General features: G+C 34.5%; 1 protein-coding gene across 3 annotated transcripts in view; it reads right to left on the minus strand.

Moving 5' to 3' along the window:
• The window catches only part of SUGCT (succinyl-CoA:glutarate-CoA transferase), a 424567-nt gene that overhangs the window by 246543 nt on the left and 155881 nt on the right, over positions 1-22143 (minus strand). For 2 of the 3 annotated variants that reach the window (XM_084896420.1, XM_084896422.1), the window contains exon 12: positions 20729-20831. In XM_084896420.1, coding sequence (XP_084752546.1) covers positions 20729-20831 — 103 coding nt within the window. Of the gene's footprint in view, positions 1-3795; positions 3941-20728; positions 20832-22143 lie in introns of those variants that run through there. The other variant, XM_084896421.1, reaches the window with a different exon arrangement.

Below are 22143 nucleotides of genomic sequence, written 5' to 3' on the forward strand. Positions count from 1 at the left end.
TTCTACTTTGTTTGTTTAATTTGCTCTTTATACTGCACATATAAGTGAAATCATATGGTATTTGTCTTTCTCTGTCTGACTTATTTCACTGAGCATAACACCCTCTAGGTGTATCCATGCTGTTGCAAATGGTAAGATTTCATTCTTTTTTATGGCCAAGTAATAGAGAAGTATGAGCTTCCTGAATGTCTACCTACTAATAGTAACAGAGACATAAACATTAGGAAGCCTGAAAAGAGGATTTCCAAGTACCCTTAAAGCAACTTTTACTGGTAAAACTCTTCATAAAATTTTGAAATTTCTCTTGAAAGATGAATGTCAAGGCCTAGTATTGTGTTTTTGTTTTGTTTGTTGTTTTCATGAATAACTTCTTGAATCATTTCCAGTCTGATATCCTTCATGATGGTCCACAGTGGGAGCTGAACTGAGTCCAGCTAGCAAGATGCACTGGATAGTGTTAGAAACAAGTAAGTGAGATGGTAGATATTGAAACCAAATTGTCAAGTCTGACCAGCAACAAACACCATCATTTTCATCCCTGCTCCCATCACCACAGCCTTATGCTCTCAATGGATATTCATAGTGCTAATGGACAGAGAATATAAAAGTATTCAAGACATAAATCAGGCTTGTGTCTAAGTGTCTAAATGACAGCTAAAGTCAGAAAATAGACAGCAGCCTCTGTTTATTTCCCTATGAAGATCTATTACCTCTTTTCCAGTAATTCAAGCCTGAAATTCAAGTAATTCAAGGATGTTTGCCTGCCAGCTTAGGCCCATTATCCTCAAGGGAGCGGGCCTAAGCTGTCAGTTGGACATCCCCCACAAGCTTTCAGATTGCAACAGGGTGCAGGCCAAGCTGAGGGACTGCCCCCCCCCCCCTGCAACGAGTGCATGGATTTCATGCACCAGGCCTCTAGTATTTATCATAAATAAATATGTTGTCAAATAAAGCCACTTTCATCATGATGCTTCCTTGCTCACAACCTTTCCTTACTGACAGGGTAAACTGAACTCCATAAACATAAATATAAACATCTTCATTGCCTGACACCAGCTTTATCTTCTACTCTTTCTTTATGTGAATTCTAAAGCTCAATCAGTTTATAGTTACTCTCCAAACCATGTCCTGAATATTCCAGCAGCTCTTCTCCATCCCTCTCCTCAGCTTGAGAAAAAAAGACAATAGATGAAAAATGCAAGTGAGGATAGACATTAAGGCAGAGAATAAACTAAAGCCTGCTTACTATCCAGGATTTAATTATAGATCAGTGCTTCCAAATTCATTATTTTGCCATGTTGAATTTACAACTGTTAGGAGAAAATACTAAGTGTCTAAAAGTTTAACATCAGTCTTTGATTAATCTATATAGCAGCATTTGGGTTAAATATTAAGCTAATGCTATTCCAGATGTAAGGAGTAAACATATTTATAAAGGAAGAGGGCTTCTGCTCCAGATGTGAAACCGACACCCTTTTCCTCTTTCCATGAAACTGCCCCTCGAATCCACAGTTCCTGGGTTTGACCAAATTCACTGCTGAAGTAAGAGGGATTCCTAATTTGTGCTTATAAAATGACCCTCCACCTACCAAAACCACTCAACTGAGTTCTTCAAATATATCTATTAAAAAACTAGTAAGAATCATCAACATTTAGGGGAAACCAACAGAGTGATTAAAATGTTCCAAACAGAAGTAATCCCTAAGAAATAGGAATTTCTGAAAGAAATACAACCTTTAAAAGGAATATCCTATATAATAAAGAGCTAATATGCTAATTAGACCCAACAGCAGAATGACCATCCAGATGACCTACTAGACAAAGCCAGGCTGCAAGGGCTGAGGCAGCTGGGGCTGTGAGGGCCACGCCCCTTGCACAAATTTCATGCATCGGGCCTCTAGTAATTATTATAATTGACAAATCCAAGGAAAATATTGCATTCTTTAAAAAAAAACAACAAACAAACAAAAAAAACACACACTTCTTAGAAGAAAGAAGAGAAAGAGAAGAAGAGAAGAAAGGAAAGAAATAATTGCCTATTTTGGAAATTAAAAATACTGTGGCCTCTGGACAAAATCATACACCTATGGATGAGGACAGTGGGGGGGGCGGGGGGGTAAGCGCAGGAATAGGGTGAGAACTAGGTGGAGGAGAGCTATGTGTGTGTGTGTGGGGGGGGAACAACTGTAATAATTTGAACAATAAATATTTACTTTTAAAAAAGACATTGTGGCTAAAATAAATCAATGGTAAGTAAATATTAAGATGGACATGAATATAATTCAGTGACTTAGAAGATCATAAGAAATCTCCCAGTGTATAAGTGTATAATAAAAGGAGGGAAAGAAAAGAGGTCTTAGCAAATACACTAAAAAAAAAAAAAAAAAAAAAAAAAAAAGGGAATACATACAGAATCAAGTATGTAGTGTAAAAAACAAAATTAGCATTCTTTATCAACAATCTGACATCCAATGAAACATTTAGAAAATTATTAAAATAAATATGAGTTTACTAAGCCAGATGGATATAATATCAACATAAAAAATCAGCAGCTATCTTACATGCTAACAATAACAAATTAGACGATGCACCCCATAAAGATTTCATTCAGAACTCAAATAATACTCATATGATAGCTGAGAATAAAGATGAAGTAAATGTGCCAAACATATTTTTAGAAAAACTGTCAATCTGTCAATCTTTCCATGGACATAAAATAAGGCTTAAATCCTTACTTAAGAAACATCATGCTTCTGAAAGGGAAGATTCAATATCATAAAAGTGTAAATTTGCCCGCAAATTAATGTAAATTACAGAAATCAGTCATATCATTCTAAAATCTATGCAAAATAGATTCATGAAACAAGCAACAAAATTTTTTAAAAAGAAGAAAGCTTGGCCTAATGTAATTAAAATTGCAGTAATTAAAAGCCAGCAAAAAAAACTAACCCAGGTATATGTGTACTGGACAGCAAGAAGACTAGAGAATCTATAAAATGATACATGAAATTTATTCTGATTATGGTACTATTACAAAGCATCAGGAAAAGGAAGACTACAAAAATAAATGACTTTGGGATATTGGGCTTTCATTTGTTTAAAAAACAAATTATAGTTTTATAGACACAAGCTCTTGAAATAATGAAGAGCTAAAAACAAAGCTATAAAATGTCAAGGAAAAAAACCAAATATGACCAGTTTAATAACTTTAAAAGAGTAACTCGTCTTATGCAAACACAAAGCCCCGGCATCACAAATGAAAAAAAAAATAATTTTAATCTGACTACATTAGAAACTAAAATGGTCTTTTGGCAAAAATAAGTAAAGCAACAAAAAGTATAAATAGAGTTAAAAGACAAACAGCATTGTGGAAACTAAGTTAGTGTTTATAACTACAAAAGGGTTTGTAATCCATAATATACAAAAGTAGAAATGTCTTAAAAGATAATAGCAAAATAGGCCAAGGATTTTACAGTCAAGACAAATAGACATCAGAAAGTCTCATTATTTTTTTTTTCATTTTTCTTTTTAATCTAGGACATGAAAGTGCTAATTCTAGTGTTTATGAAATGCAAATGCCATCACGTTTAGGCAATTAGATTGCTGAAAGCTAAAAAGACTGATAATATCTAGCATTAGTGATAATGTGGGAAAACAAGCATTCTTCATTCAATTTTGACTAGAGTATAAATCAACACCTCCTTTGAGAAGCATTTAGTAGATTTAAAAAAAAAAAAAATTAAGTGGTGCTGACCCAAGAAATGTATTCTAGCCCTAACTGGTTTGGCTCAGTGGATAGAGCATTGGCCTGCAGGTTCAATTTCGGTCAAAGGCATGTACCTTGGTTGCAGGCAAATCCCCAGTGAGGAGTGTGAAGAAGGCAGCTGATTGATGTTTCTCTCTTATCAATGTCTCTAACTCTATCTCTCTCCTTTCCTCTCTGTAAAAAAAAAAAAAAAATCATTAAAATATATGTTTTAAAAGAAATTTATTCTAGAAATACTTGTCCAAGTCAAGATAAAAATGAAGATGTTCCTTGTCTTCCTATGTGTATCAATTAAACATTTCAAGTCACAATTGTAACATCTAAAGAAACTTGTTACTTCCACATAATATGCATTATTTTTTTAAAGTAATGATATATTAATACTGGTTTATTAAATGTAACAAATACACCATAACAGTGTAGGATGTCAATAATTGGTGAAACTGGTGCCAGGTTCATGGGAACTCTGTACTATCTTAATTTTTCTGTAAATGTAAAATTATTTTTTAAATATATTTTTATTTTTTACAGAGAGGAAAGGAGAGGAAGAAGTATAGAGAGTTAGAAACATCGATGAGAGAGAAACATCAATTCAGCTGTCTCCTGCACACTCCCCACTGGAAATGTGCCCGCAACCAAGATACATGCCTTTAACTGGAATCGAACCTGGGGCCTTTTAGTGCGCAGGTTGACGCTCTATCCACTGGGCCAAACCGGTTAGGGCTAAAATTATTTTATATTATTATTTTAAATTTTATTTTATTGCTGACAGTATTACAGATGTCTCCAAATTTTCTTCCAGTTTGCCCCCCTCCTTCCAGCCCCTGCCCCACCCCAGGTCTTTACCACACTATTATCTGTGTCCATTGGTTATGCATATATGTATATGAGTTCTTTGGTTAATCTCTTCCCATCCCCCTTCCTCCCTTATGAGATATGTCAGCCTGCTCCATGCTTCTGTACCTTTGGACCTATTTTGTTTTTCAGTTTATTATGTTTTCTAGAGCCCTGGTGCACAAATTTATGCACAGACGAGGTCCCTCAGCCTGGTCGATCAGGGTCAATCGGGGCCAGCTGGCCAGAGGGAGGGACTGCAGAGGTTGGCCGGTCACAGGAGGTTGGCTGTGGGAGTGCACTGACCACCAAGCGGCAGCTCCTGCATTGAGCATCTGCCCCCTGGAAGTCAGTGTGTGTTATAGCAACCGGTCATTCAGTCCTTTGGTCACTTAGGCTTTTATATATATAAATTAGATTCCACATATAAGTGAAACCATGTGATATTTATCTTTCTCTAACCGCCTTATTTCACTCAACAAAATACTCCCCAGGTCCATCCATGTTGTCACAATTTCTGCTACTTTGCTGAATTCAATGCTATATGTTGAAAATTATGGATATTTTAGCATTATAAGGATATTGTAAATATTGAATATTTTAGTATTTTGTTTTTATTCCACATGTCTAGGAAACTTGCTAAATATGAATTGGGTGTCAACACTTATTTTGACTTTTCTTTTTTCTTCTAGTTCAGTAGAAAAATTCCATATTATCTCTTTTTTTATTTTTCTTTCTGTCTGTAATAATTAATGCAATTTCCCTTTGTTTATCTTATAGAATAACAGAGTCACATGCTATTGATGACTTGTCATTTACTCACACTCAATACCTAGAATAAATGAGTAGTTGAATTAATTTTTCAACAAAGTTGAAGTTCATTGGATACTTTTCTAAATTATTCTAATTCACGGAATGTCATGGCAATGTTAGTTCTATCATAAAGAAAATCCTCTTGAATTATTATGCAAATTAAGCTTTATTTGTTTTCTATAAGCTAATAAAACTTATCAATCGCCTGTCTTATCTTTTATGAATTGACCCCATTACAATACTTTTAAAATCTACTTACTGTTCTGTTCATTTATTTTATAGATTTAATTCAGACATAGGCTGTCAGGATTTTCTCAGCCTATTCCTATTCTTAGCTCAAAGAACTTTTTAGATCTATTATAGTATCTAGCAATATCTCTTTTACAGTGTTCACTGCATTTTAAATTATTTATTTTAAAATAATTTAAGACATATAGAAGAGTTCAAAATAGTTACAAAGAGTTTCTATGCATTTATTACCTTATTTCTCCTAATCCTAACATGTTTGCAACCATGGTACAATTATCAAAACTAAGAATGTAGTATTAGCCGGGACCAGTTTGGCTCAATGGATAGAGCGTCGGCTTGGGGACTGAAGGGTCCCGAGTTCGATTCCGGTCAAGGGCATGTGCCTTGGTTGCGGGCATATCCCCAGTGGGGGGTGTGCAGGAGGCAGCTGATCGATGACTCTCTCTCATCGATGTTTCTAACTCTCTATCTCTCTCCCTTCCTCTCTGTATAAAATCAATAAAATATATTTAAAAAAAAAAAAAAAAAAAAAAAAAAAAAAAAAGAATGTAGTATTAGCACAAAGCTATTAACTAAACCATAAACTTTACTTGGATTACACCAACTTTTCCACTAATGTCCTTTTTCTATACATGGATCTAATTCAGGATTACTGAAGAAAAAGAATTGTTATTATTATATATAACTAGAGGCCCAGTGCATGAATTTTATGCATGGGGTGGGGTCAGGGGAGCCACGTTCCTCAGCCCAGCCTGCACCCTCTCCAATCTGGGACCCCTCGGGGGATGTCCAACTGCTGGTTTAGGCCCAATCCCTCCAGCAGTCAGATATCCCTCTCACAATCTGGGACTACTGGCTCCTAACCATTTCCCTACCTGCCTGCCTGATTGCCCCTAACTGCTTCTGCCTGCCAGCCTGATTGCCCCCTAACAGATCCCCTGCCAGCCTGATTGACACCTAACTGCTCCCCTGCTGGCCCAATTGCCCCCAATGCCCTCCCCTTCCAGCCCAATTGCCCCTAACTTCCCTCTCCTGCCAGCCATTTTTGTGGCGGGCATCTTGTGACAACATGGGGGCAGCCATCTTGTGATGACGTGAGGGCATTGCACAAGGGCCACTTAGACTTTTATTAGTATAGATGATCTAAATAATAAAAATATCATTTGAATTACAACTCAAATAACATACTATATAGTAAATATCCATTTGTTCATACTGATATAAACAAATGATTAAACAAATAATTGGGATTAAGGAACAACTCTTTTTTACAGAAGTATTAATAAATGTAGAAGGAATGAAAGCAGTAGAAAACTACCATAGACTATCATAGTAGTAATTGCTGTAGACAAAATCCACAAGTGAAGACTTAAATTAGTGGGTGAATGTTTAATGAAAACAGGATATTTATAATATAGCACCATCTCCCATGCAATGTAGTTTCAGAATTCCAAACCCAAATTCATTTGAAAAACAGGTTTACCAATTAGAATACATTATTTCTATGTGCTAATTTGTGTCTTTAGCTTATCATATCTGATAAAAATAAACATTTCCCAAAGTTAGTTAGGTCAGTTCCTTTCTTCCCTATTTTTTTCAGTATAATATACCATTCATTTGTGACAGTCCAAATATCTTGGGGTTTCTTGACATTTTGGTTGATTTTTTTCTTAATTTAAATATTCTTTACAGTATAGAGTTGTATGGTTTTGACAAATGAATTAAGTTCTCTTTTCTTTTCTTTTCTTTAAAATATATTTTATTGATTTTTTTACAGAGAGGAAGAGAGAGGGATAGAGAGTTAGAAACATTGATGAGAGAGAAACATTGATTCAGCTGCCTCTTGCACACCCCGCACTGGGGAAGTGCCCGCAACCAAGGTATATGCCCTTGACTGGAATTGAACCCAGGACCTTCCAGTCTGCAGGCTGATGCTCTATCCACTGAGCCAAACCAGTTTCGGCTAAGTTCTCTTTTCACTGCTACAATACCGTATAGAACAGATTAATCACCCTCCAAATTCTCTTGTGCAGACCCTTTATATTCAATCTCTACCCACACTCTTAAACACTATCAATTACTCATCTATCTCTAACTATATTTCTGCTTCTATTAGAATATTTTATAAATGAAATTATATAATATGCCGCCTTTTTTCCTGATTTATTTCACATAGTAAAATATAGTTAAAGATTCAGAATTCACTCATAATCTATTTTATGAGTGTCAATTACGTTCATAATGGTGTTCTAGGAGAGAAAGAATTACTGTACTTGGTTGGCTCAAAGCAAACATGAGATTAATTAATAATCACAGATACCAAATTATTTCTTGGCAAGAAGAGCAAAATATTTCTTGCCAAAAAAATTTAGAATATGTTATATCCATTTGCCAGGGTATCCTTTTATGGTATTAAGGAACTTATAGAGGGTCAAGTTAATAATTAGAACATTTTTAAATGGCAGAGCCCAAGTAAAAGTTCAACTTTTCAACTATAAAGACCATATTCATAGCTACAACACTCCCTTTCTTGGGGAATCATCTAAATATCCCTAAATCTATTCTAGGCCTATGCAATCAAAATCCCTGACGCTGGAGCTCTGGGATCCATGATTTGGGAAAGTTCCCTAGGTGAATTTAGTGCACATCCTGTTTGAGAACAACTGCCCAATGATATAAAAGAGCTTACAACAATTAGTGACACTACAGTGGAACACTAAGAAATTGGAGAGCATCTGAAATCAATTTTGAAAATTTAACCATTTTTCATAAAAGTTAAATGAGACATATCTATTTTTCAAAAATGAGAATCTGTAGAGAAGTATTTCCAAGAGTAACTGCATTCTGGTAACGTTTTAATTACATTTTATAAATTAGCAAAAATCTGTTTGGTAAAGAAAAAAATGAATTTAAATTATCTTTAATTTAAATTCTGACAAGGGATCAACTACAATTGTGAGGAGAAGATCTGAACACTTGATTGAGTGTGAGGCTGACTTAGTGTTCCTCAGGCATCAAAACCTCAGCTGTGATGCAGAAATATCAACAACAGCTCAGGCGTCATACTACTCAGGGTTTCATGTCCCCAAAACAGCAAAGGGAGAATTATTTTAATCAATAAATTTGAGTTGTGAGAAAATAAAAGCAATGGCATATAAGAATCCTCTGATTTTTTGTAAGCATTGTTTTTAAATTATGGAACCCTGAAATTTAACATTTTATTTTTCATGTTCTATAGAGGACTGCCCTATTTACACTTTACACTTTTTCCCCTTTTTATCAGGAAAGCCTTTATTTTAATTAAAAAAGTAAACAAACCCCCAATACATAAAGCATTTAAAAGTGTATTGGTATAAATATATTAATATAAATGTTCAAAATATAACATTTGCTTACCCCACAAGCAACATAAAAATTAGGGTTTTAAATTTATAGTTCATTATTTATTAACTTCTTAAGTCAATTTATTTTTATATTTTGTTTCCAACTAGTTATTACATGAAAGTTCTAATTTGCATAAATAAGTACCTATAAAATATATAAACTTTTTGAGCTCTTCAACTAACAACTATTTCAGACTTCTCTTCAAGAAAAATGAAGACTTTTTTTTTTTTTAAATATCAAGAAACTTTTCTTTAAAATAGAAACATTTGAGTTCAGATACTTCGGAGCAATAAATGTACCCTATACATATCCCACTGAATGTGGCTATAGAACCTAGACAGAATACCTAGAGCAGTTACTCAAGGATTCAAAACTAAATAGCAACAAGTAGATTAGGGAAGAACAGAATTCAAAACCACCATATAAATATTAAATTTACCTTTAAAAGAATGCTATAACCCTAATCTGAACTTACATAGAAAACCAAGAAGTGTGTTTTTGCCCTTCCACCCCCAAATTCTCATTTGTTGAAACCGGGTCCTCCAACATGATGTATTCAGAGGGGTAGTCTTAGAGAAGTGACCAAAATCTGTGAGCAAAGCCTTCATGAATGGAACTTACACTCTTATAATAGAGGTCCTTTACCCCTTTCACCATGAGAGGACAGAGCAAAATAAATGTCCACCAATGAACCAGAAAGTGGGCCTTCATCAGACACTGAATCTGCCAGTGCCTTGATCTTGGATTTTCCCAGCCTCCAGAAATTTGACCAATACATTGCTGTTGTTTATTAGTCATCCAGTCTATAGTATTTTTGTTATAGCATTCTGAACAAACTAAGACAGGTACAGACAGGAAAAAAAGTGCCAGAAGCAAGGAATGAGAAAGGGAATGCATAGCACTCAAAGAAAAGTGTGGACATATCCCACACCCTGATTTCCTTGAAAGGGGAGAGGGGTCAGAAGTTGAATGGATCACCACCAATGCCCAATAGTCTCTGAACAAACATTGACTTAATAGTAAGCTATTCAGACCCAAGCGAAATGCCTCAGAAGCTATACTTAAAAATAAAATCACAATTATCCCTGAAAGTCTGGGCAATTGTGTGCAGGTACCACATTGTGTCCCTTAGAGGGAATCTCCAAGCTAATAGTCCCTGGCTGAAAGTAGGGGTGAAAAGTAAGCTCCTGTACTGTGATAGCAACCTCCAAATCACACTCATCCTACTATGAAGAACAAAAATCTAACTGGCCAAAAGCAACCTTTGAACAATAAGTGGCTTATGCCAAGCCAAAAGTGACCCCTAAATTAGATTAAAAAAATAAATGGACATAATCTGAGCGGGGAGGTCAGAGGCTATACGTTACAGGGAAAATAGACTTCACAGAATTGATGCAGCCAAATCACTGATGTTTGACTTAGTAAAAAACAAGTGAAACAACCCCTGGGTCTAAACAACTTCTAGATCTAAATTGTCTAGACATCAACAAAAAATTATGAGACATGCAAAGAAATAGTCAAGTGTGTCCAATAAATAGAAAGAAAAAGCTGGCAATGGAAACTGCCTTTGAAGAGGCCCATATGGTGAACTTAGAAGAAAAGAACTTCAAAGCAGCTATCATAAATACATTCAAAGAACAAAAGGAAACCATGCTTAAAGAATTAAAAGAAGATATGAGGACAATGTCTCATCAAAGAAATAATATCAATAAAGAGATAGAAATATTCAAATTATTAAAAGGAACCAAATGAAAATTCTGTTACTGTACTAAAAGTACAATAACTGAAATGAAAAATTGACTGGAGAGGCACAGCCATATATTTGAACTGAAAGAACCAGAAAATTCAAAGATAGATAACAGAGATTACGCAAGCCTATAACAGAGGGGAAAAATGAAGAAAAATGAACAGTCTTGGAGAAATGTGAGACACTATTAAGCATACCAACATACAAATAATAGGAGTACCAAAAAGGTATATGAGGAAGGGATGAAAATATTTTTTAAATGGCTAAAAGCTTTGAAAATTTCATGAAAGCATTCCTCTACACATCCAAGAAACTCAAGGAATAAATATAAAGAGATCCACACATACCCAGACACACCATATTCAATGTTTAAAGACAAAGAGGAAATCCTGAAAGGAACAAAATAAAAATTAATCAATAAGATTAATATTTAACTTTTCATCACACACCATGAAAGTCAGAAGGCAGTGGAGCAACATATTCAAGATGCTGAAAGTAAAAAACTACCAAACTACCAAATATTGTATCCAGCAAAACTATCTTTCACAAATAAAGCTAAACTAAAGATAAACCAAAGCAGGTAATTTTTTAAGTAGCAGACTTATATTTGAATGAATAGAAAAGAAAATTCTTTAGGCTGAAAGAAAATGATACCATAAAGCACTACAAATCCACACACAGAATACAGAAAGAATATCAATAAAATAATTATGTAGGCAATTATTTTTAAAAGTATAATTGCATACTTCTTTCTTGACTGATTTAAAAAGTTATAGCAATAAAGAATAGGTATATAAGTGTACTTTTGGGTCTATCACATATAGGGCCTATCTTTGTCAATAATAGCACAGGGAAGTAGATAAAGCAAAAAGCTCTATTGGAATAAGGAAAGGACATCAGAGAAACTCAGTTCTATAACCCAAAACCATTGGAGAAAATTAAGAAAAGACAGCATAAATAAAATTAATATAAAAATTCATAAATATAGGCTTAATCTCATTTCTTCTATCAGCTTCCTGGAAATACTTAATATTATATAACATATCATATAGAGTAATAATTACAACAGTGGATTGCTGAGTTTACAATATACATAGATATATATTGTAAACTCAGTATATTGATAAAAGGAACTATATAGGAGCAAAGTTTTCATATTTCACTGTAACTAAGTCAGTATACGAGTGAAGTCAATTTTGATGAATTAAGTTGTATACTTCACGCCCAAAAAAACTAGTAAGTAAATAACTAAAGAGAGAGAGAGGTACTTTAGATTCAAACATGCAAATAGGTTGAAAATAAAAGGATAGCCAAAACCAGTTTGGCTCAGCAGTAGAGTGTCGGTCTACAGACTGAAAGGTCCCAGGTTCGATTCCAGTCAAGGGCATGTACATTGGTTGCGGGCACATCCCCGGTAGGGGGTGTGCAGGAGGCAGCTGGTCAATGTTTCTCTCTCATCGACGTTTCTAGCTCTCTATCTCTCTCCCTTCCTCTCTGAAAAAAATCAATAAAATATATATTTTTTAAAAAAAAAAGGATAGAAAAAGATGTACAATGCAAACAGCAACCATAACAGAGAAGGGGGCAGCTATAACTAATATCAAAAAATATATATTAAAACAAAAAAAATGTTACTAGAAGCAAAAAGGTACATTTCGTGATAATAATAGGGACAATCTATCAGGAAGATATAACAACAATAAGCATATATGCACATAACAACAGAGCTCAAACTACATGAAGCAAAAACTGATTGACAGGAGAGATACACAATTCAACACAGTAGTTGCAGGCTCCAATATCAAACTTTAAGTAAGGGGTACTATGATCAGTTAGTAGATCAACAAGGAAATTCAAGCGTTAACAATGGAATACACAAATAAGACCTAACGGGCATCTATGAAATATGCCAAAAAATACACATTCTTCTGAAGAACACCTGGAACATTCAGCAGAATAGATCCTGTGTTAGGCCATAATACAGTTTAAATAAATTCGAAGAAGCTGAAATTATACAAAGTATGTTTTTTTATTTTACAAATAAAATTAAAATCAACATTTAAAAGTTTGATAAATATATACAAATGTGAAAGTAAGACACTCCTATGTAATAAAAGTTCTAAAAATTAACACTTACATTAATGGTCAAATGATTTTTATCATAAAGTACTAAGAAAATTCAATGGGAAAAGAATAGTCTTTTCAACAAATGATGCAAGGACATCATGATACATCCACATGCAAAATCATAGGTGGGATTCTCCACCTCACACCATGCCCAAACATGCACAAATGAACTCAAAATGGATCACACACCTGAATGTAAGTCAAATTATAAAATTTTTAAAAGAAATTGTAAGTGAAAATAGTCATATCCTTAAATTTCTTAGTATGAACCTAAAGTACAACAGACAAATATAAAGAAGATAAATTGCAAATTCCGGGTCCATTTTTAATTGCTGAATCAAAACCACAATGAGATATCACCTCACACCTGCCAGGATGTGTATTACCAAAAAGATCAGACAAGTGCTGGTGAGGATGTGGAGAAAAGGAAAGCCTTGTGTTGTCGATGGGAATGAAACTGATACAGCCACTATGGAAAATGGCATGAGGATCTGATTTTTTACTTCCCTGAGGTTACACTTTCTTGGTTTTCATTTTTTATCTATAAAAATATATATTAGGTCTTTGGTTTGAAAGTTCATGATTTAGGAAAAGTCAATGATCATACTTTGTATCTCTACTCTGAAATACTTTGAAAACGTTAGAAAAATATGAAATGTATGTATTGTGTTTGATGATTAAGCTGCGCTTAAAAGAAATAAATAGATACAGAGAAACACTTTATAAAAAGGAACAAACAAAAAATAAACAAAATTTTCAGATGATCCCAGATCAAAAATAAGTTTAAAAAATCAGTGAATAGTAAAACTTGAAACCCTCCATTAAATTCCTCTGAATCATTGAGAAGGAATTTATTACTAGTACAGTAAAGTAATTACAATAAGCATTTAAAAGGATAAATAGTTCTGTGGTAAGTTTAAAGTCATTTTGTTAGATGTTAAGCTTTTGTTAATTCATTTAATGCTGTTTGTGCCTATTATTTCTCCCTTTCTACCATATAGTTTATATATGACTTCATCAAAAGCACTATAGGGTAGCTCTTCAATTACTAGAAGAGTGAATGAAAAAACGAATAAGTGATTATGGTTTCCTTTGTCCTGAACCATGCCCTTTATGTTTTTATGAAAAGGGAAGGAGGGATTTTTTTAATTTAACATAAATTCTACAAACTTATTTCCATCAATGTCATTTAAGAAATGCTCTAGGCATTCCAGTTGGATTTCCAAATATCTAAATACATATACACATATGTATGTGTATATAGATCACAGTTCAAAGAAATTGGCGCATCCAAATTTCTTGGATATATAAAAAAAATGAACATAGAATAACAATAATTTTATGTGACATTTCAATGAGTTTTCTCTTACATAGTAACACATAAGATGTTTTTTGTTTTTTTGGTTGGTTGGTTTTTGATAATTTCCATCTGAGAATATTTTTCCCATTGACTTTTAGAGAGAGTGGAAGGAAGGAATAGAAATAAAGAGAGTAAGGAGGGGGGACATCAATATGAGAGAGACACATCGATTGGTTGCCTCCCACTCATGCCTAAGGGCCAGGAATCGACCTGCCACCCAGGTACATGCCCTTGACCAAGAATCGAATCCATGACCCTTCAATGTGGGCCAATGGTGTTTTGCATTTAGATTCTTCTCAACTCAACAAAGTACAATTAAATATTATTGCGTACTATCTTGTATTTTAACATAAAATTGAAGCATAAACTTTCAATTTTTCATTTAATCACTGAAGTTTATACCCAGGTATCATAAAACAGACATATGTAATGTATCTGAGTTTGTTCATCATCTAAAATGCAGCATGTGTATTCAGAGATAAACATGAAACTTATTTTGCGTCTCCTTTGTCTACTATGAATTACTTTCAGATACTGTTTTACCTCAGGTCTTAATCCACTGCTTTACATTGCAGAGAGAGCACTGCATGTATGCATTTCCCAACAGCACAGAGACAAGGATACGATTTTGTTTATAACTGTCCCAGGGCTATGCAACTGCATTTTAGTAAATATCAACTAATGTCAATGAAATGGTAATCTTTAAAACACATCAGAGGGGTGTGTGTGTGTGTGTGTGTGTGTGTGTGTGTGTGTGTGTGTTAGAAAAAGCTTAATAGGGGTGCCTAAAGCACATATATTGAAGGATTTTTCCCCCCAGATGCTCAGATATTTTGCCAAAATGTGCTAAAACAAAATCACTTAGGGGATATGAGCTAGCCTAGAGATTAATAAAACCTCCAACTTCACAGGTTTCCACAAATTATTTTGTGAAAAGAAGAGATAATTTTAAGCTATCAAATGTTTCAATACTTCCCTCTGTTTGTTTCTATGACATATTTATCCATACAAAAGATTTGCTAAAGAAATTGTCATGGCCTTCTGGGACAGAAAGAATAAGATTTCTGTAGAAATTGTTAAATTAATTCCGATGGTGATGCAAAGCTCAGGAAGGGTTGTTAGGGGCTGGCGCGCTGCCACAGGGTGGGGTTTTGTTTTGGTATCCTTTTAGAGCCTGCAGGTGTTTGGCACTCGTTAAGATCAGGGCCAGCTGTGATGTTTCAGTTCTGATATTTCCCTCCCAATAGTTCTCAGAAGTGATGCTTCAGGGTGATGTCTTACACCTGATGCGTTCAACGTGTGTGGTACAAAGGGGAAGGCTCTGTTAAGTAACACCCGTTTTGTGACACCGTTTGCCCAACCAGAGGTCACAGCATCAAGAAGAAATAATGTGAATCAGAGGTTTAGCCATGGATATATTAAATAAATATATATACATATTAATTGAACAGTTCATTGAAAGACAGTAATACACTAAGATCGCCAAACATGCAGTCTTAAGCAAAATACAAAAAGCATTCTGTATAGATTCTCATGGTTGATAATGAAGCTTTTAAACCCTTTCAGTGGTGAAATCCATACCTATTTTTTGCAGGAATTTGAATAGTTTCTATTAAAAGCTGCATTTTCTTTTTAAGTTTATTTGGGTTGGAAAACCTCAAACCACAATGTATTTCATGCACATGTTCCCAGGGGTATGTTAAATGGGACCATACTGAGGTCATCTAATAAGTTTTTAAGCTTTTTAAGAATTCCTTTAATGTACTACACAATCTTGGCCTGATTAAAAATATATTTTAAGAAAGCACTTGGAAAAACAACTATTAAAATCTATATGCAGATAATCTATATTATCTATAATAATAAAAGCATAATATGCTAATTAGACCGGACAGCCAAATGACCTTCTGGACATCATTCCAGATGTCCTTCCAGATGAAGTCAGGGTGGCAGGGGCCAAGGCGGAGGCGGTTAGGAGCAATTAGGAAGGCAGGCAGGCAGAGTGGTTAGGGGCGATCAGGCAGGCAGGCAGGATAGTTGGGCAATCAGACAGGAAGGCAGAATGGTTAGGGATGATCAGGCAGGCAGGCAAGTGGTTAGAAATGATCAGGCAGGTGGGCAGAGGTGGTTAGGGGCGATCAGGCAGGCGAGCAGTTAGGGGTGATTTGGCAGGCAGGCAGAGGAGGTTAGGGGCAATGAGGCAAGCAGGTAGATTGGTTTGGGGCATTCAGGCAGGCAGGCAAGTGGTTAGGGGCAATGAGACAGGTAGGCAGAGTGGCTAAGCATAATCAGGCAGGCAGGCAGGTGAGTGGTTAGGAGCCAGAGGTCCCTGATTGTGAGGGGGATGTCTGACTGCCGGTTTAGGTCCAATCCCTGAAATTGGACATCCCCTAAGGGGTCCCAGATTGTGAGAGGTTACAGGTTAGGCTGAGGGACTCCTCGCCCCATGCACAAATTTCGTGCACCAGGCCTCTAATACTTCTATAATGCAAATAATTTTCTACAATTTATCATTTAGGGACAAAAACACTACCAATAATAAAAAGCTTTTGGATAAAAAATTATCAGTAAATATAGACCAACTCCCACCCCCATAGTATTCCTGATTAACTCATCAGTGGACCCTGTAGCATCCTTTTAACTGTGCAAAGTTCTGTGGCATATAATCAGAGAGAGAAGGTAGAGAACCTTGTATCTATCAAAGAAAGAAAACTCATCTGCTGTTTAGGTAAAGTAGTAAAAAAAAAAAAAAAAAAAAAAAGATTTCTCTAAACACTACACAATAATGAAATTATTTAGGTTAAAAATAGTTTCTACCATCCAGTGAATTTTTGTTGTCTACCAAGATGAAAATGTAAACCACAAACAAAATGTAAATGGTTCACCTGATAAGTACAGCCACAGAAAACGCTCTCCTACTTGGTGATGCTTCAAAACCTTTGTGCGTGTGTCTGTGTGTATCTGTGTGTGTGTATGTGTGTTTGGTTAACATACCCCCTTTCACCTCATCAAAGTCTCATCAAAGTTCTGCACCATGTTCCAGGCCTTGTACTTCACCCAAGTCAGTTTTCAATGGGAGCGGCAGCTGTGCTGGCACAGCACACAGGAGAGCTGGGCCCCAGGCACCGCCCCCCATCTGAACAGAAGCGGCCAGCTCCAGGCACCCAGGGCCAAGAACCTCCACAGCTCATCGGGGGGAAAACAAGGGAGGACACCTTAAACGGAAATTATACTTTCACGGAAAGTGAGAAATAAAAGGATTCTCAATCATCAGAAAGTGAGTGGTTGAGAACTTCTTGGCATAGAGTGTGCTGATGCTTTTCTTTCTTTTCTTTTCTTTTTTTAAGGATATTAGGTAGAGCTCAATTTGAAGCAAATGATCTCCATCTCCACAGGTACACTGAGTGTTCCTCTACCCATCAATGAAAGTAAGTAAAAGAATGTGTTTTTTAACAAAAAAAAGCTAACCACAAATGGCGCCATCAAAACCAGAGCTCCTACTGTTCCCTGAACATTTACACCTGGCAGTCCCTTCTGTGTGTCCTTCCTCAACAGGATCTCATTCACCATTTCCAACCATCAAGGAGAGGTCCCGTTTCACCACTGTCCAGCCGAGGAAGCAGAAGCCTAGAAGTTTATAAAACTGCCCATCAATGTGAACTCCATGGTCTCAACCATTAGGTTATGCTTAGTCCCTGAGCTTTTCAACCAAAGGCTTTTCAGCAGGCCCATAGATAGAGCTTGTCAGTCCCTGGATTATTCCGAAAAATCTATACTTTGCAGAGAATCAACTCATTCATTTGCTGATTCATGCATCAACAGATATTTATCGAGTACTTGCTAGTGAAGTCCATTTTGCATTTATTTTTCAGAAAGGAAGAAAATTACCAAATTCATACTAAATATCTTGAGCGTGGTACATTAACAACAATAAAGGTTTCTTGAATAAACTATCAAAATAGTTACTTTTAGATGCCCTGTTTAAATGTGTGTAAAATCAGTTATTTTACGCAAATTAAGAAAAACACTGATTTTTTTTTTCACGGTCTACATTCCTTCAAAATTCAAAATTATATGCACTTCTTTCTAACTGAGCCAAATATCTCTAAGCACAGGCGAAGGACAATGTCCTTGCCTCTTGTGCAAAAAAGTCCAATTAACAATTGTCACAGTTGCCTTTCGTTATTTTTTAAATGTAATAATACTACATTACTCTCTAGTCTTATTAAAAATACAGATAAATTTTATACACACAATTTAGCATTTAAATTCCATAGAATAATAAAATTACCGCATTTTCCGGCATATAAGACGACTTTTGAAACGAAAAAAAGTCAACCGAAAATCAGGGGTCATTCATTAAAAATTTAATTAAAAAAAGAACTGGTATTGCCTCGGAAGTGGGGGGTAGTCTTATACAGCAAATATAGGCCTAAACCTATGTTTTAACTGTAAAAATTAGTGGGTCGTCTTATACGCCGGAAAATACAGTATGTATAAGAGACCAACTCTAATTTTGCAACTAGAATAAAATTATTAACAATCAGTGTGATTAAGAATTTTTGAGGTTAGGATTGTAGCAATAAAATTTATTTTTTGGTGTGTAAGAAGGCAGTTTTAAGAGCCTTTGGGGGTAGAAGGAAAAGTTGGTATCCTGGCTTAGATAATTTCAACCTTCTCTGTTTAGGAAATGAGCTAAGTACTGGAAACATACCATAGACCAATAATAGAAATTTCTTACAGGTCAAAAAGTTGAAATAATTAAACTTAACTACAAGGGAAAATTGAGAATGAAAATTCTAATTATCCTATATTCAATTTGAACCAGCCCATAAAATGAACAATTTTAAGGTGATGGGTGTATCCTTTTTCAACAAAGCCTTAAAAATAAGTATTGGTAGACTATATCTAATGATTTTTTTTTATGGTAACATTCTTTTCTTTAATTACTTTACCCCTGATTAAATACAAGTGGAGCAACAAAACTGCTGAAAAACTCTCAGGAATTATCTCTGGAGAAATATATTCTCCAAATGAGTTTAAATGTAAAGCCCTACACAGCTTTGTATCAGTTTTAAGCAGAAAAGTGACAATAAAAACCAACCATCTTCCCCCGCTTCCCCTTTCCTTCCCTCCCCGCCTCCCCTCAGAACAGCATAAAGCCAAAGATTTGCCTTTTATTCAAGATTATGAAGTAAGAAGATGGGGTGTCTGGTCTACCACTTTTAGAGTGTGTGCACCGCTACCTCACCACAAGGAATCACAAGGAATTAATCTGCTGATGGTGGGGACCCTTTCCCATAAACTCAGTGAGTATCAAGTGGGCTCTTTCATTTCAAATACTTATTGACCATTCGTTATTTTATTATAGACAAAGCTTTGCCGTATTCACAGTCTTAGCTGAAAAGTAGCACAGAACAGAATTCCTGAATTCATTCACTTTTTTTCTTCAGTAAATATTGTAAACATTGAATTAAATCATTACATTTTCTTTTAAATATATATATATATATATATATATATATATATATATATATATATATATATATATTTATGTAAGATAACGGTACCAAAGTAAAGGGTTAGGTCAGTTTTCAACTAAGTTCTCTTAGCTTAAAAAGTGTATTCCATTTTCAAAGAATATCTGCCACTATATAAATCAAAAGAATTTTTTTAAATCTAGAAATTCAAAACTTTGAAAACTGATAAGGTGTAAAAATAATCACAGTGAAACCTTCCCAGAGAAATGGAGTTCTAGCTTTTGGGATTAATATATGAATCTCAGAAATTATAAATTGCTTGCCATGATATTGATTAAAATAAAAACATTATTTTGACACTATCTAAAAATAACTATTTAAACAATATTATGAAAGAACTGTGTTGTTTTTCAGTTGACCCTTTTTCCTTGGCCCCACTAAAGAGCCTGTATCAAGGTAGAGCACAAATCTCTATTCAAGTACAATTTATTCTTCATGAATAACACACATTAATCAAAGCATATAAAAGCCTCTAATTTGCATAATTAACTATGCCTTGCTTTGTACACTTTAAGAGACCCATATTATGAGAAATAGGCTGTAACTGTGAAAGTTCTCATATTTCTTTTTACAGAGGATGTTTTCTGAATGTCTGACCCCAACATCTCAGTGGTCTATATTTCTATTTTTCAAGGGAAAAATGCCCTGACCTTGGAAATTTTATGTAGTGGTGGCTGAAGAAATATGTTCAATCTGGTAAACATAAAAGTATGATTGTAGACAGCTCATTTTAAATTCTAATTCTTTCTATTTCATACCCATAGTTTAACATAACAATAAAATATCAAGTTATATGATTAAAGTGTAAGACTAATGACTAATTTATATTTATATGAATCAATCTGGATAGAAAACAAAAGCAAATTTTTGTTTTAATTGTGGTGTAATAAAAAATTCAAAAATCAAACCTGAGGTTCTGCAAATACATTCTTCATATTGTTTATTGGGCCATAGGGGACCTTACTGCCTTCAAAGAGATGTAACCACTTGCTGGTCATTTCTTCTTCAAACCTAGAAAGAGACCAAAAAAGATGCATTTTTATACTCTAAAGAAGGCGTCCATCCAGAGCATCAACCTATAAACCAGAAGATCATAGTTTGATTCCCAGTTAGGGCGCAGGCCTGAATTTCAGGCTCAATTCCTGTTAGGGGTGTGGAGGAGGTGGCCTGGGGCTATCATTTTGAGAATATCATATTATTGGGCAAAGTAACAGGTCTCAGGCATAGACATTGATATATTATATTACTCCTCTAAACAAAAAATAAACTATTGTGGTTGTTTTAAAACATGTTTTATCACCATTACATTACAAGTGCATCAGACTTAATAGCCATTACTAAAAATAATCTTAATTATTTGTCCATATTGTGACTTACTAATCAGAACAAAGTTATACATTACTTATAAAAACTGATATCTCAGGTTATCCAAATGAATTCATTAAAGTCCTTTACCTTTGTTTTGTTTTTAGTATAACTTAAAACGGAAGTTCATAGGTATAAATGCTTATTTGATTGTCTTCATTTTCTCTATAAGGGAGGAAAGGGAACCTAATTCATTAATGAAATTTACTGTTTTATATTTATTCTCTTTTAAGACAGAGCAGACTCTTGGATCCTCAAAAACATTCATAGTTTATATACAGTATATGAAAAACTTTAGAATTGCTAATTGTTAAAATAGCAAATTATTTTTAAAGTAACAATCGAGGTGAAAAGCATTAAAAGCATTAGCTAAGGTAGATTACTGGCAGCAAGTAAATTACTTCACTAGTGCAAATAGAGTAGAAATGTTTGGTATTCAAAGACTTCTACTCAACTCTCTTATACATAGCTATAATTCATCTCAGATCTACAGATTCCATGGAAAATTATATCAGAGAAGTGGACTTCTTCCACTATAGAAAAAGTGTAAAAACACTATCAAAACTTTGAGGACAGTTTTCTGATTGTCTTCTAGTAGATACAAAGAAAGAAAAAAAAACTTTGAATTAATGTATTCTCGAAAAGATAGACTACTACACAAACTATAATGTTTATATATTCATATCAAATAATTTACACTATTATTTTACATTAACATTTCCATATAAGTAAGAATCTGATAATGTTTTGTGTAGGTAATACTACATTTTAGGAATATAGTTAATCCTATTCATGCATCCACTTATTCTACAACCAGCTACAGAACGTCTTGGCTATTGTCTGAAAATATAATGCCTCCTCATTATGAGAAATATTTTTTCATTATAAATTTTTAATTATAAATTAGTAATGTTAATTATCCCTAGTTAGCACACAATAAAATATGTCACTCCCAAAT

Source organism: Pipistrellus hanaki (assembly GCF_964339955.1).
Source record: "Pipistrellus hanaki genome assembly, chromosome: 10".
Classification (NCBI taxonomy): Eukaryota; Metazoa; Chordata; class Mammalia; order Chiroptera; family Vespertilionidae; genus Pipistrellus; species Pipistrellus hanaki.